This window comes from Ranitomeya imitator, chromosome 2 (assembly GCF_032444005.1).
Source record: "Ranitomeya imitator isolate aRanImi1 chromosome 2, aRanImi1.pri, whole genome shotgun sequence".
NCBI lineage: Eukaryota > Metazoa > Chordata > Amphibia > Anura > Dendrobatidae > Ranitomeya > Ranitomeya imitator.
Genome location: NC_091283.1, coordinates 443050554 through 443064939, shown reverse-complemented (window position 1 = coordinate 443064939; position 14386 = coordinate 443050554). Strand labels below are relative to the sequence as shown.

The following is a 14386-nucleotide window of genomic DNA, read 5'->3' as shown; positions in this document are numbered from 1 at the left end:
TATAAATCGGATGTGAGCAATCCAATTAAAAATCAGATAGCACTCGGCCCAATGTTATACTATGGAGCAGTGCCGATCTGCGAATATTTTCTCATGCTGATTTGGTAATAGTCGAGGTAAAAAAAAAGGTAATAGTCATTTGGCCGCTCACCTGCCCGGTCCTCTTCACAGCTTCCTCCGCTCTCTTCTTCTGTTCAACGTTGTCTTCCTCCTTCATCTTCACTCTCACTTCACAGCGTGCGTCGTTCAAGGCTAGTCGAATTTTTGGCTGAAATTTGGTCCAATTACCAAATTTGAATTTGCGCAGATCTGCTCCTCGCTATCACCCAGCCTTTCCAGGCCATGTGTAAGGAACCATCTGGATTTCTTTTCTGGGTTACTTCTTTACAAGCTCCTCAGAGGCTGTGATGGGTATTTGGGGCTGATGTAATGTACTTGGGGCTGACGTAGGGCAGCAAGGTGGCTCAGTGGTTAGCACTGTAGCCTTGCAGCGCTGGGGTCCGGGGTTCAAATCCCACTTAGGACATTTGCAAGGAGTTTGTATGGTCTCCCAATGTTTGTCTTGGTTCTGCGGTTTCCTCCCACACTCCAAAGACATACTGATAGGGAATTTAGATTGTGAGCCCCAATGGGGACAGTGATGCTGATAGTGTCTGTAAATTGGAATTAATGGCGCTATATAAGCGAGACAAATCAATAAATGTATTGTCTTTGGGGCTGGTGCATAGATGGATGCTGTGATCCTTATCAGAACAGCACTGAGCGCACCGACTGCAGGCAGAGATCCTGATTGCTCCTGACTAGCTTGATGTTACCTCTTATTCTTCCAGCAGATGAAAGCATTGTTAATTGCCTCCCCCTGATCCTTTCCCCAATAGCAGAAGACACACAGACAAGCCTAATCTGTTTACTCTGAATTACCCGCAGGACGTGGCCCACCCTTCTCCTACAATAGTCCCTCTTCCAAACATCTCCCAAAGAATCAACCTGATGAGATGGAGCAGCAGCGCACCAAACTTATTTCTTTTCTCTTTTTTCACTCTGTAAGTTTCCCTCCTCCTGGTTTCTGCCTGCTCCTCCCATCACATTCAGTCCCCTGCTGGCTTCGTCTGCTGCCTTCACAAACCACCACTTAGACTTTGCTAGGGAAAGAGTGAAGACGCATCAAAAACCTGTAGGAAAAGAAAACCTCAGGAGTCAGGACCGACCACCTTCCTCTGGGTGCCGTCTGTACACACTCTCCAGCCATGCGCGGCTTCAGCTGACGTGCGGAAATCCCAGCAGAGCCCCCAGGACTTCTATAGATGCACTGATTTATTTAATGCTCTCATATTTAAGAACTCCCCTGTGATAGAAGTGCAGGTGCTATAAGCCTTAGTCTACAGATCCAGGGGAAATGAATGTCTTCTTGGTGCACAAGACGGGCTCTGCGCTCCTCTGCGGCTACTTGTTATTAAGGACTATCTTGGCTGACTTCACTTTGGACAATGAGGTCCACTCCAGCTTCATCCAGAGAAGGTTACGGAGTCAGGAGCGCCGGGAGATGCAGAGGGAGATTTTGTCCATTTTGGGGCTGCCTCATAGACCACGTCCACATTTGTATGGCAAACAGAACTCCGCTCCCATGTTCATGCTGGACCTATACAATGCCATGACAGTGGAGGAAGAGGAGGCAGAAGGGTTCTCCTATCCATACAAGCCCATCTTCACCACGCAAGGTCCACCACTAGCTGTCCAACAGGACAGCAACTTCCTCAACGACGCTGACATGGTCATGAGTTTTGTCAACTTAGGTGAGTTGGTAGAGAGACCCCCAGCCTCATTGTCTCTGGGTCTGGGGTCCCATGCAACATGGCTTTGGGTATATTAGCTGGCAACTTGGGGGTTGGAGATGCTTGATGTAGCATTTCATGGTTGTTCTGGTGGGAGTCACAGTCTAATATCCTTGGAGGGTCTTACATGGTTTTGTTTACATGGTTGGTTAAAGGGACACAGAGAAGTGCATTGGCCATTGCTTTAACACAGCTATGGATTTGCATGTGCACCGTATGGATTTGTATGCTCATGCATGCGAACTATGGTCAAGCTAATCTGTAAGTGCCAAGAAAACATTGTAGCAGGACAGGACAGAAAATTTACATTACTCTGAACAGTGACAGCTGGTTCTTCTTCATCACCATGTCTATGCCCAGTGTAGGACCACCTTGGTGGAACATGAGGGTAGAGCTTACAAGCGTCTTATGTACGTGTTCCAGTTGGAATCCATACCTGGACATTGTTGCTGCTAGATTGGGTTTTAACTGGTTCTTCTTCAGCATCACGTCTATGCCCAGTGTAGGACCACCTTGGAGGAACATGGGGTAGAGCATACAAGTTCCTTATGTCTATGTGTTCCAGTTGATTTCCATACCAGGACCTTGCTGCTAGATTGAGGTGTTAACTGGTTCTTCTTCATCATCATGTCTATGCCCAGTGTAGGGCCACCTTGGTGGAACATGGGGGAGAGATTACAAGCTCCTTATGTCTGTGTTCCAGTTGGATTCCATACCGGGACCTCCTAGCTGTTAGATTGATTTGTTAACTGGTTCTTCTTCATCATCATGTCTATGCCCAGTGTAGGGCAACCTTGATGGAACATGGGGTGAGAGCTTACAAGTTCCTTATGTATGTATTCCAGTTGGATTCCATACCAGGACCTTGATTTTTCTAGACTGACGTGTTAACCATTGAGCCCATGACTTGTCTGTAGTTATAGGACAGAGCAAAATGTTAGAAGAAAACCATATCGCAACATCAAGGTTCCTCAGAAATTAGACTGTAAGCTCTTCCGCTTCATCTGCCGCCTCTCCCATGATACCCCTCACTGCTTATAGAGGAGGGTGGGTTGACTATGAGAGGAATCTCCTCTGGAGCACACTGCCAAGGTATAAAGTTCTCAGGTGCATGTGTCTTCTCGAAAAAGCAGCGCCTTTGGATTGTACATGATCCGACAGGTTTTCTGCTTTCTCTTTGAAGTAGCAATTACTGTACAGGATGAGAGAGGGGAGCAGGAAGCTCTGAGTTCAAAGCACAGTCCTCAGTGATTCACTCCACAACACTGGACACACAGACCCATTAGGGGGACATAATAACATCCTTCAATCTGCTGCCAGACCCCTGCCCTACTGGAAAAGTGTCTGCACTGCCCTATAAAGAGGCAGCGAGCATGAAGTGAACATGCCATGGACCAAGAAGGCTATGTACACATATTAAAGAGAGCAGTGGAGAATCTTCATACCTTCCCACGCATTTCGGTATAATTATGGCGTTGCATTTTAACCCATTTTACATGTGTCAGAAACTTTTTCAGTTGTGGTTTTTAATGACAATTGTCTGAAATGTCACAGTTGGGGCAATTGGAATATTGAGTGTTTAAAAAAAAACAAAAAACAACAACTTTAATTCCTAATATTGTAACAATTAATGTCTTATTGTCTCTGAAAGTAGTAAAAATTTGTGATAATGGTGGGTGGGGTGGTTTCAGCACTTCTGGTCACTCATCGCATCCAAAGCTTTACTCATTTTAAGGGCTCACTTACACTTGCATATAAATCGGACGAGTGCCATCTGATAAAGAATCTTATTGCACTTGGACCAATGTTATTGAGGCAGTGCAGATCTGCGTAGCTTTTCTCAGCTGTATTCGGCATGTTTAAAAAAGCACAACATGTTGCTATTTCACTCCGAAATACCACATATCATATGGACCCTCAGTAGGTCATCCAATTAATACGGATACATTACAATTCTGTAGCATAGGAAACTGTAAATGGTCCTGGCTATATGCCAATTATTAGGATATAGCAGCGTTTCGGAGAATAGGGATAGCAGTGTTATCATCCGTTTAACCCTTTCCCACATTATAACATACACATCCATTGCTGGAAGGTCCCTTTCCTGCAGTACAAGGTTCGTATTGGTGATAGCATTGGGCTCACATGATCATTGATGAAAGAATTAACAACTGACTCCCAGCACAAAGTCTTTTTTTGCAACGAGATCAATCTAGGTGGGGGTCCCTTTTATCTTGCCCCTATAATTCACGGCAACATGATCGCTGGATCTGCATGGAAAATCATAAGAGTCCCAGGTCTAATAAACACCCCTAAGGTTGACTAGTAAGAGTGTCTGCTAGATATATATGACACTATGTTAAAGGAAATAGTTCATAGTTAAAGTTTGAGGGTTAAGAGATAAAAAAAATTATAAGAAAACAATTTATAGGGGTTTTCCATTTCCAGAAAAACCCTCTTCCCCAGCTGCATTTTGGTTAACAACAAAAAAACTTTACCTGCCCTCCCTGGGTCCAGCACTGAGTTTGCTGCTGCTATCAGTCTCTGGTATTGTCTGAAGTGCTGATATCACATTGACAACGCTGCAGCCAATCACTGAGCTCTGCAGCTGTGCCTATGTTAATGGCACGAGCTGTTCAAAGCCAGCAATGCACACTAGGAGTAGCGGTAAAGACTCAGCGCTGGACCCGGGACAGTGAGTATAATGCTATTTATTTTTTAAGACAACCTGCAGCTAAAGTTACCTTCACACTCAGCAACGCTGCAGCGATACCGACAACGATGTCGATCGCTGCAGCGTCGCTGTTTGGTCGCTGGAGAGCTGTCACACAGATAGCTCTCCAGCGACCAACGATCCCGAGGTCCCCGGGTTTTTTACTAGTAACCCGATGTTTACCCTGGTTACCAGCGTAAAAGTAAAAAAAACAAACACTACATACTTACCTACCACTGTCTGTCCCCGGCGCTCAGCTTCTCTGCACTCCTCCTGCACTGGCTGTGAGCGTCGGTCAGCCGGAAAGCAGAGCGGTGACGTCACCGCTCTGCTTTCCGGCCGCTGTGCTCACAGCCAGTGCAGGAGGAGTGCAGAGAAGCTGAGCGCCGGGGACAGACAGCGGTAGGTAAGTATGTAGTGTTTGCTTTTTTTACTTTTACGCTGGTAACCAGGGTAAACATCGGGTTACTAAGCGCGGCCGATGTTTACCCTGGTTACCAGTGAAGACATCGCTGGATCGGTGTCACACACGCCGATCCAGCGATGTCTGCAGGGAGTCCAGCGACGAAATAAAGTTCTGGACTTTCCTCAGCGACCAACGATCTCCCAGCAGGGGCCTGATCGTTGGTCGCTGTCACACAGAACGATTTCCTTAACGATATCGTTGCTACGTCACAAAAAGCAACGATATCGTTAACGATATCGTTATGTGTGAAGGTACCTTAAGTAAGAGGGGTTTTTCAAAACAAGAAAACCCCCTTTAAATGCTGTCATGTATTTATATGAAAATGATTTCTAGTGAAACGTACAATTATGAAATCCTCAATGACAACTTTCCTCAATGTCACAACATTCTTTTCTGTTTTTGCCTCCCTTCAAATAGAAGGGAGGCAAAAACAAAAAAGAATGTTGTCACAATTTAAGGTTTCAAATGGCTTAAAAGTCATTAAGTGGTTAATGTTCGGCAAAGTTGTCATTGAGGATTTCATTACTTGACTAAATCGTGTTTCATTTGAAACGTCCCCAAATTACACTTCTCTGGTGACGTCACTTGTCCACAACCTGTCTGTTCCAATGATGAGTCACGCTTGTGTTTACCTTGTGAGGTAACATAGGAATTAACGCAGCGACATCAAAGGTGAGAGTCATGGTAGAAATATTGTAGCGTGGTATAATTTTTGTTTTACGTCTGTTGTTAATAATATTTTAAATCATTTCATTTAAAACAGTCTTTTAACTTCTAGGCTAAACACCTTGTGTGGTTGCTTCTCTTGATCTCTATGCTCTTCCCACCCTCTTGTTACTGCTAACAATATAAGTTTAATTCAATCTGGTAGGGAAAAAAGTGATTCCTGTTTAAAATATCTCTAGGGTGTCCCCTGATTTTCTGCTACCTTTGATCTTCAGGCTCCTCCTTCTTCTTGTTCCTCCTGATATATGTAATATGGCGCGGGGCAGTAGCCATGGGCGAGTTACTCGTCTTCCACGCCAGGCTATATGAAGATGGGGCTTCTGGCTGGGTGTGTATGCATTGTCTTCCGGGGGCGTTACGCCCTTGCAGACTGTATGATGCTGGTGACTTCAGCTGGCCAGGACCAGATGGTGTAAAATTCAATGAGGGAGACCACCACTCAAAAATAAACAGTCTTTTACTCAACATTAACTTGATGAGAACTATGTCCAATATATAGCGGGTGCATACCTTCATGAACGTTTCCTTTACAATACGGATCATCTTCACACATGGTCTCTACCTCAAGTTTCTCTGTCTTCACCACCACCCAGCACAGTACTACATTCCAGTTAGTGAGAGGTCTATTCTCAACCCACGCTTCTGTGTCCTCTTGCCTCTTACAGGAACTAGTTTGCTAATATGGCAGGCTCTTAGCTTCTCAGCTTGCTGACGCTTTGGAATTCCCACCCAGGGAACTCTCTTCGTCTCACGGTCCCTGTTCTATCCTGGTCTGTTACCTCTCTGAGTTATAAGCTCAGGGCCATACTGCTAGGTGTCCTGTCCCAGGACCTATCTACGGTGTATCACTTTTGTCTGTCACTTTTCCTCTTCCTGATCAGGATCACGTTATCCACTGTCTCGGTCTCTACTCACATCAGGGACATCCACGTCACGCGTCTCTGCTGACTAGTCAGCTTCTCTTGTGCATTGGGCATTAAGCCCTATTTGATGCACTGACAGGAAACTGTCTTTGTCCCTTCGCACAACACAACTGATGGTCCCAACCCCATTTATAAGGCAAGAAATCCCACTTATTAAACCTGACAGGGCACACCTGTGAAGTGAAAACTATTCCCGGTGAGTACCTCTTGAAGCTCATCAAGAGAATGCAAAGAGTGTGCAAAGAATTCATCAAAGCAAGCAAAAGGTGGCTACTTTAAAGAACCTACAGTAGAATATAAAACATAATTTCAGTTGTTTCACACGTTTTTGTTAAGTATATAATTCCAGTTTGTAAAAAAAATTGTAGTTTTGATGCCTTCAGTGTGAATTTACAATTTTCATAATCATGAAAATACAGAAAAATCTTTAAATGAGAAAATGTGTCCAAACTTTTGTTCTGTACTGTATGACGGACACACGTTGAAGCTCCTTTTGATTTCTAGGATTTTCCTCCCTGTTTCTACTCTTCCTGATTTCTAGGCTCTTCCTCCCTGTTTAGACTCTTCCTTCATGTTGCTGCTCTTCCTGACTTCTAGTCTACTCCCCAGCATTTGCTACTCCTTCTGATTTCTAGGCTCTCCACTACCTCCCCTCCTCAAATTGCTGCTCTTCTTGACTTTTAGATGCTTCCTCTCTGTTGCTGTTTCTCCTGATTTCTAGGCTGTTCCCCCATGTTGCTGCTCTTCCTCATTTCTAGGGTCTTCCTCCCTGTTGCTGCTCTTCCTGATTTCTAGTCTCCAAACCCCAACATTTGCTCGTTTTGTGATTTCTAAGCTCTCCTCCAACTTCACTCTTGAAATTGTTTCCCTTCTTGACTTATATATGTTTTCTCTTTGTTGCTATTTCCCCTGATTTCTAGGCTCTTCTTCCCTGTTGCTGCTTCTCCTGATTTTTAGGCTCTTTCCTCCTGTTACTGCTCTTGATATCTTTTGTACCCCCTTTTTGTTGTTGGTATAGTTGTCTAATAATCACTTTTTATCACTGAGTATTGGTTGCTTCAAGTTCATAACCATTGTTTCATTGATTACCTAGAAATCAGTAGTTTTAACCTAAGATGACACCAGAGACATTGGCCCTGATTCATCATCATCATCATCATCATCCTTGACACCAGAGACATAGGCCCCCAAGGCATTTGTCACACGAGTCTTGATAAAGGGGTGTGCTGGAGTCAGACACTCCTGATTCATTAGGATGTGTACACCTCTCAATTAATCAGGAGCATCTGAAAAGTGGTTCGCACTTCTGTGCATCTCACCACAAATCTATCTCTGGCCCCAAAGCCGCCGCTCATCGTGAATTTGACATATGGGAGTTGCTATGCCGCTATCCTGCTCCACCTTTGCTCACTTTATCAGAGTGCAATAAACCACAAAAGTTTAGTGTAGCCTTGCATTTCGGAAAAATGTTGTGACTTTTCAAAGCTTTCTTTGAGCCAGATTTTTTGCATAAAATCTTTCATGAATTGGACCTTCAGACTCCAACATGCACTGTAGCTAACTTGGGGTGACTGATTACAGCTGTGCCCTAATAGAGCAGAATTAAAGATATATTTACAGTAAATAATAGTAAATTTGAATATGTAAAAGGCAGTACAAGAAAAATGAACCAATTAAATTCTCTATAAAATTCAAGCAATGGTCTGATTTGGCTGCCATTGTATTGTCTGTTTTTCTATGCGCTACATTGTACACGTGAGCACATAAGTCTGTATTTTTTTACTCCAGCTATTTACAGCCACTTCTCCTGAAAGGCTAAATATGAGTCATTGCTGAGGTCTCATCCCTTCATGTATCTGAGAGGTACAAAATGACTAAATTATTCCATGTAACTCGCTGTCAGAGCAATTGGCAAAACACTACAGGGAGTGTCCCTGGCAGAGAAGAGGTTAAAATAAAGACAGGACTAGGAGATGGTAGAATCGGCTATTTACCGTTTCCTATTTTGATAATTCCAAATATATGGTGGAGAAAATAAGTGTTTGATACACTGCCGGTTTTGCATGTTTTCCCACCTACAAAGAATGGAGAGGTCTGTAATTTTTGTCGTAGATACACTTCAACTGTGAGAGACCGAATCTTAAAAAAAATACAGAATATCACATTGTATGATTTTAACATAATTAATTTGCATTTTATTGCATGAAATAAGTATTTGATACAATAGAAAAACGGAACATAATATTTGGTACAGAAACCTTTGTTTGCAATTACAGAGGTCAGACGTTTTCTGTAGTTCTTGACCAAGTTTGCACACACTGCAGCAGGAATTTTGCCCACTCCTTCAGATCCTTCAGGTTTAGGGACTTTCGCTGGGAAACATTGAGTTTCAGCTTCCTCCAAAGATTTTCTATTGGGTTCAGGTCTGGAGACTGGCTAGGCCACTCCAGGACCTTGAAATGCTTCTTACAGAGCAACTCCTTAGTTGCCCTGGCTGTGTATTTCAGGTCATTGTCATGCTGGAAGACCCAACTGCGACCCATCTTCAATGCTCTTACTGATGGAAGGAGGTTGTCCGCCAAAATCTCGCTATACATGACCCGATCCATACCCCTAAGGTACTGTATGATGTTTCCCACACCATGCTTCACGGTTGGGATGGTGTTCTTGGGGTTGTACTCATCCTTCTTCTTCCTCCAAACATTGCAAGTGGAGTTGATACCAAACATTTTGGCCTCATCTGACCACACAATCTTCTCCCATGCCTCCTCTGAAATATCCAGATGGTCATCTGTGAACTTCAAAAGTGACTGGACATGTGCTGGCGTAAGCAAGGGGACCTTGCGTGCCCTGCAGAATATTAATCCATGGCGACGTAGTGTGTTACTAATGGTAATGTTTGAGACTGTGGTCCCAGCTCTCTTCAGGTTACTGACTAGGTCCTCCTGAGTAGCTCTGGGCTGATTCCTGGCCTTTCTCAGAATCATCCTTACTCCACGAGGTAAGATCTTGTATGGAGCCCCAAACTGGGGAAGATCAACAGTCATCTTGTGTTTCTTCCATTTTCTAATAATTATGCCAATAGTTGTTGCCTTCTCACCAAGCTGCTTGACTTTTGTCCTGTAGCCCATCCCAGTCTTGTGTAGGTCTACAATTTTGTCCCTGATGGCCTTAGACAGCTCTTTGGTCTTGGCAATGGTGGAGAGGTTGGATTGAGTGTGTGGACAGGTGTCTTTCATGCAGATATCAAGTTCAAACAGGTGCAATTAATACAAGTAATGAGTGCAGAGTATGAGGACTTCTTAATGAAAAACTAACAGGTCTGTGAGAGCGAGAATTCTTGCTGGTTGGTAGGTGATCAAATACGTATTTCATGCAATAAAATGCAAATGAATTGTGTCAACATCATACAATGTGATTTTCTGTTTTTTATTTTTAGATTCTGTCTCTCACAGTTGAAGTGTGCCTACGATAAAAATTACAGACCTCTCAATACTTTGTAGGTGGGAAAACTTGCAAAATCAACTGTGTATCAAATACCGGTACTTTTTTCCCCACTGTATATCTCCTATTGTAAGACCACCCCACCCTGACCACAACCTCTCCATTATTTTTATGGAAGTAGGATTAATAACCTTGGGTTTGGACATGTCTCAACTGCTGCCAAAACTGCCTTCCCATCTCAGCTGTCAGCTCCATAACTACCCAGCTGAGAATAATATACACTGGATACAAATGTAACAAACACTCAGCTGAAGATGTATTGGATCATGCAGGTTGTTAGATGTAAGAAGAATGTTTCAGTTTTCTCTGCAAGCAGAGATCCTGAGGAATATTGGGGTAAAAAAAAAGCTGGAAATGAGGTGAATGAATGCTGAGACCCCATTGTCCCAGTTGAGTTTTGTGTATTGCATATTTTGTCTACTTGGCCTAAAACAAATGGGCATCTTTTACGATGATCCCAAATGGACCAGATGTTGTTTAAATCTTTCCTTACACCCTAAATTGGAGATTGAGCAACCTGGTAAAGTGCTGAAAAAATAACTTCAAGATGTATTGATCCGGATGAACAAAGATCAGGTTTGTCTACGGCTAGGTACACATTTGTACATCTCTAGACATATAAAGTAGGATGCATGGTCAAAAAGTATGCAGATGTATTCCATACTTTGAACTACGTCTGTGAATTTCGATGTACAACACCGATGAAAAGTTTGGACACCCTTGTTCATGCAGTGGTTTTCCTTGTTCTTAATGAAATGTGCACTTTATAGATTCAGACAGAAGGCAGCAAAACCATGAAGAAATGCATGGAAAAAAGGAGTAAAGAGACATGTGTAACCAGAATATGTGTTAAATCTTAAGAGTCCTCAAAGCACATCCTTTTTACTCTGATGACACTCCCTTGTCCCTCAAGCCGCTGCATCAGGTATTACCTGAAGCCTGAATTGCTTCCAATAGACTTGAAGGAGTTCCTAGAGGTGCTGAAAATTTGTTGACTGCTTTGCCTTCGCTCTGCATCTAACCCATCACAAGCCATCTCAATTGGGTTGAGGTTGGATAATTGTGAAGGCCATGTCATCTGTTGCATCCTCTGTTGCTCTTCTTCTTGATTACATAGCCCCTACATAGCCTGGGGGTGTTTTGGGTCATTGTCCTCTTGCAATACAAATAATCCTCTCACTAAGTGCAAAGCAGATGGGATGGCATGTTACTGCAAAATGCTATGGTAGTCATGTTGGGTAATGTGCCTTGAACGTGGAATAAGCTACCAACAGTGTCACCTGCCAAGCTTCACCACACTGTCACGCCTCCCTTTCTATGCTTCATGTTGGGTGCAAACATTTAGAAACTATCCACTTCCTTTTTTACGTCTCGAACAGACATGGCGGTTGTTAAAAACAAAATCTAAAATTTAGGCCACAGTACATATTTCCACTTATAATGTCCAGTCCTTGAGTTGCTTGTCCCTAGCAAGTCTCTTCTTCTTATTTGTGGCCCTCAGTAGTGTTTTTTTTGGCAGCAATCTACTACAGTATATAATTGTCTAAGGGTCACTTCTGTCTGTCTTTCTGTCTGTCTGTCATGGATATTCATTGGTCGCGGCCTCTGTCTGTCATGGAATCCAAGTCGCTGATTGGTCGTGGCAAAACACTCACGACCATTGCCACGACCAATCAGCGACAGGCGCAGTCCGGCGGCAACATGGCTGCTCCTTCCTCCCCGCAGTCAGTGCCCGCTCCGTACTCCCCTCCAGTCAGCGCTCACACAGGGTTAGTGGCAGCGCTAATGGACCGCGTTATGCCGCGGTGTAACGCACTCCATTAACGCTGCTATTAACCCTGTGTGATCAACTTTTTTACTATTGATGCTGCCTATGCAGCCTCAATAGTAAAAAGATCTAATGTTAAAAAATAAAAAATCATCATATACTCACATTCCGGTGCCTTTCCTGCTCCTCGCGACGCTCCGGTGACCGCTCCATGCAAGCGGCAGGTTCCGGTGGCAAGGATGGTATGCGACAAGGACCTGCCATGACGTCACAGTCATGTGACCACGACGTCATCACAGGTCCTGCGCCCATACCAACCCTGGGACTGGAAGCTGCCGCGTGCACCACACACAGGGCCAGGATTTCAACGGAGGGTGAGTATATATTTATTTTTTATTTTAAGTCTGTATACTACATGGCTCTGTGCTGTATACTCCGTCGTTGTGCAATATACTACGTGGCTAGGCAATGTACTACGTGGCTGGGTAATATACTACGTGGCTGGGTAATATACTACGTGGCTGGGCAATATACTATGTGGCTGGGCAATATACTACGTGGCTGGGCAATATACTACGTGGCTGGACAATATACTACGTGGCTGGGCAATATACTACGTGGCTGGGCAATATACTATGTGGCTGGGCAATATACTACGTGACTGGGCAATATACTACGTGACTGGGCAATATACTACGTGGCTGGGTAATATACTACGTGGCTGGGCAATATACTACGTGGCTGGGCAGTATACTACGTGGCTGGGCAATATACTACGTGGACATGCATATTCTAGAATACCCGATGAGTTAGAATCGGGCCACCATCTAGTTCAAGAATAAAAGGCCTGCTTCTCGCTCGGAGTTGAGATGTGTATGTGCATGATTTCTGAGTACTGTTATCTGAGATGCTTTCAGTTTGCTGTTTCTGGAGCTGGTAACCCTGATGAACTTATCCTCTGTAGCAGAGGTAATTCTTGGTCTTCCTTTCCTGGGACCTAGTTCCATCAATACGATTGATGGTTTCATGGTTGCACTTGAGGATACCTTCAAGGTTCTATCAATTTTTCGGACTGACTTTAATGAATTAAAGTAATGATTGTGAAACAACACTACACCTTCAAAATGCACCTGATGGTCACAAACACCTTCCGAAGTCCGGTAATTCTTGATGAGGCATACCGATTCATAGGAAGCCAGGGTGTGAAAAGCTGTCATCAGAATAAAAGGGGGGCACTTTGAGGAAACTAAGGTTTCTTTCACACGTGTTTCTTTATTCCTTGTTTTCATATCTGTTCCTTCTTGCACATTCCAATAAGAAAAAGGAATATCATTGCATGAACAGGTGAACACAAACTATTGACCGGTACTGTCACCTACATACATCTACATCTTTTTCCTTTTTTTTCTAAGTGTACTTTTTTAAAATCCTTTTCTCAACCAGCTTTTAATGGTACAGACAGGATAACCTTTAAATTTTAGACATAAAACTTACATGTTTCAATACTCATTTCATTGAGAATAATGTAAAAAAAAGTATACATCTTTCATAGGCTTTTTGGGGGCCTAAATTCGTATTTTATACATCCAAGAAAAACATTACATGATGCAGATCTCAAAAAATATAGTCTAAAGAACTTTTTTTCTTTTCCACTTTTAACCTATCCGTACATCTGAATACAGTTTGTGCCTTATTCAGGCATCTGTTTACTCATTAATGAAAGAAATGGACTGATTTGCATCACTGTACTTGATCAGATTTCCATCAGAGTCCATGTGGCTGTTTTCACCGTGAGTGAATTTTTTTTGTATCCATCAGAATATAAAAAAATGGACAGCACACAAATGGCATTTATCTGTGGTCAGTGATTCTCACGGACTCATAGGCTTGTATAGGAATCCCCCCCCCCCCCCCCCCGCCCATCTGTTTTCATCTCCGAAAACCGGGCTGAGTGTAAATGGTGAATGAAGCTGAACTGCACTGTTCACTGTGTACTGGTCGTTTTCTTATAGTGAATAGAAGCTGAGCTGCGGTACCTGAGAACAGTCACTTCACATCATGAGGGGGCTGTGATGATCGGCTTTGTTTACTGTTTATATCAGAACACGAACGGAGTTGAATATAGTTGTTTGGTGAGGCTGCTGAGTGTTGGACCGCTACTGATCTGATATTGGTTGCCTATTCTATGCATGGGTCACCAATATCTTAGAGGGAACCTGTCAGTAGAATCATGCTTTTGCATTTCAGAGTAAAACACAAGCGTTTAAAATGCAGGTACCGTCTGATTTATGCTGCCTGTGGTTCAGGCAGCATGAAACATATTACAGGTTTCCTTTAGAATTGGAAAATCCTGTAACAAAACACCATGGATAACAAGGAGTCTATCTAACGTTTCCTGAACATCCTGTATTGTACTCCAGAGCTGCACTCACTATTCTGTTGTCTGGTCCGGTT

The 14386-nt window shown here is 43.4% G+C and overlaps 1 protein-coding gene across 1 annotated transcript in view; it reads left to right on the top strand.

The window, feature by feature from the left end:
* Positions 1-1130: 1130 nt before the first annotated feature.
* The window catches only part of BMP7 (bone morphogenetic protein 7), a 123105-nt gene continuing 109849 nt past the window's right edge, over positions 1131-14386 (top strand). The window contains exon 1 of the mRNA XM_069750946.1: positions 1131-1793. Coding sequence (XP_069607047.1) covers positions 1397-1793 — 397 coding nt within the window. The 5' untranslated portion in view covers positions 1131-1396. The remainder of the gene's footprint in view (positions 1794-14386) is intronic.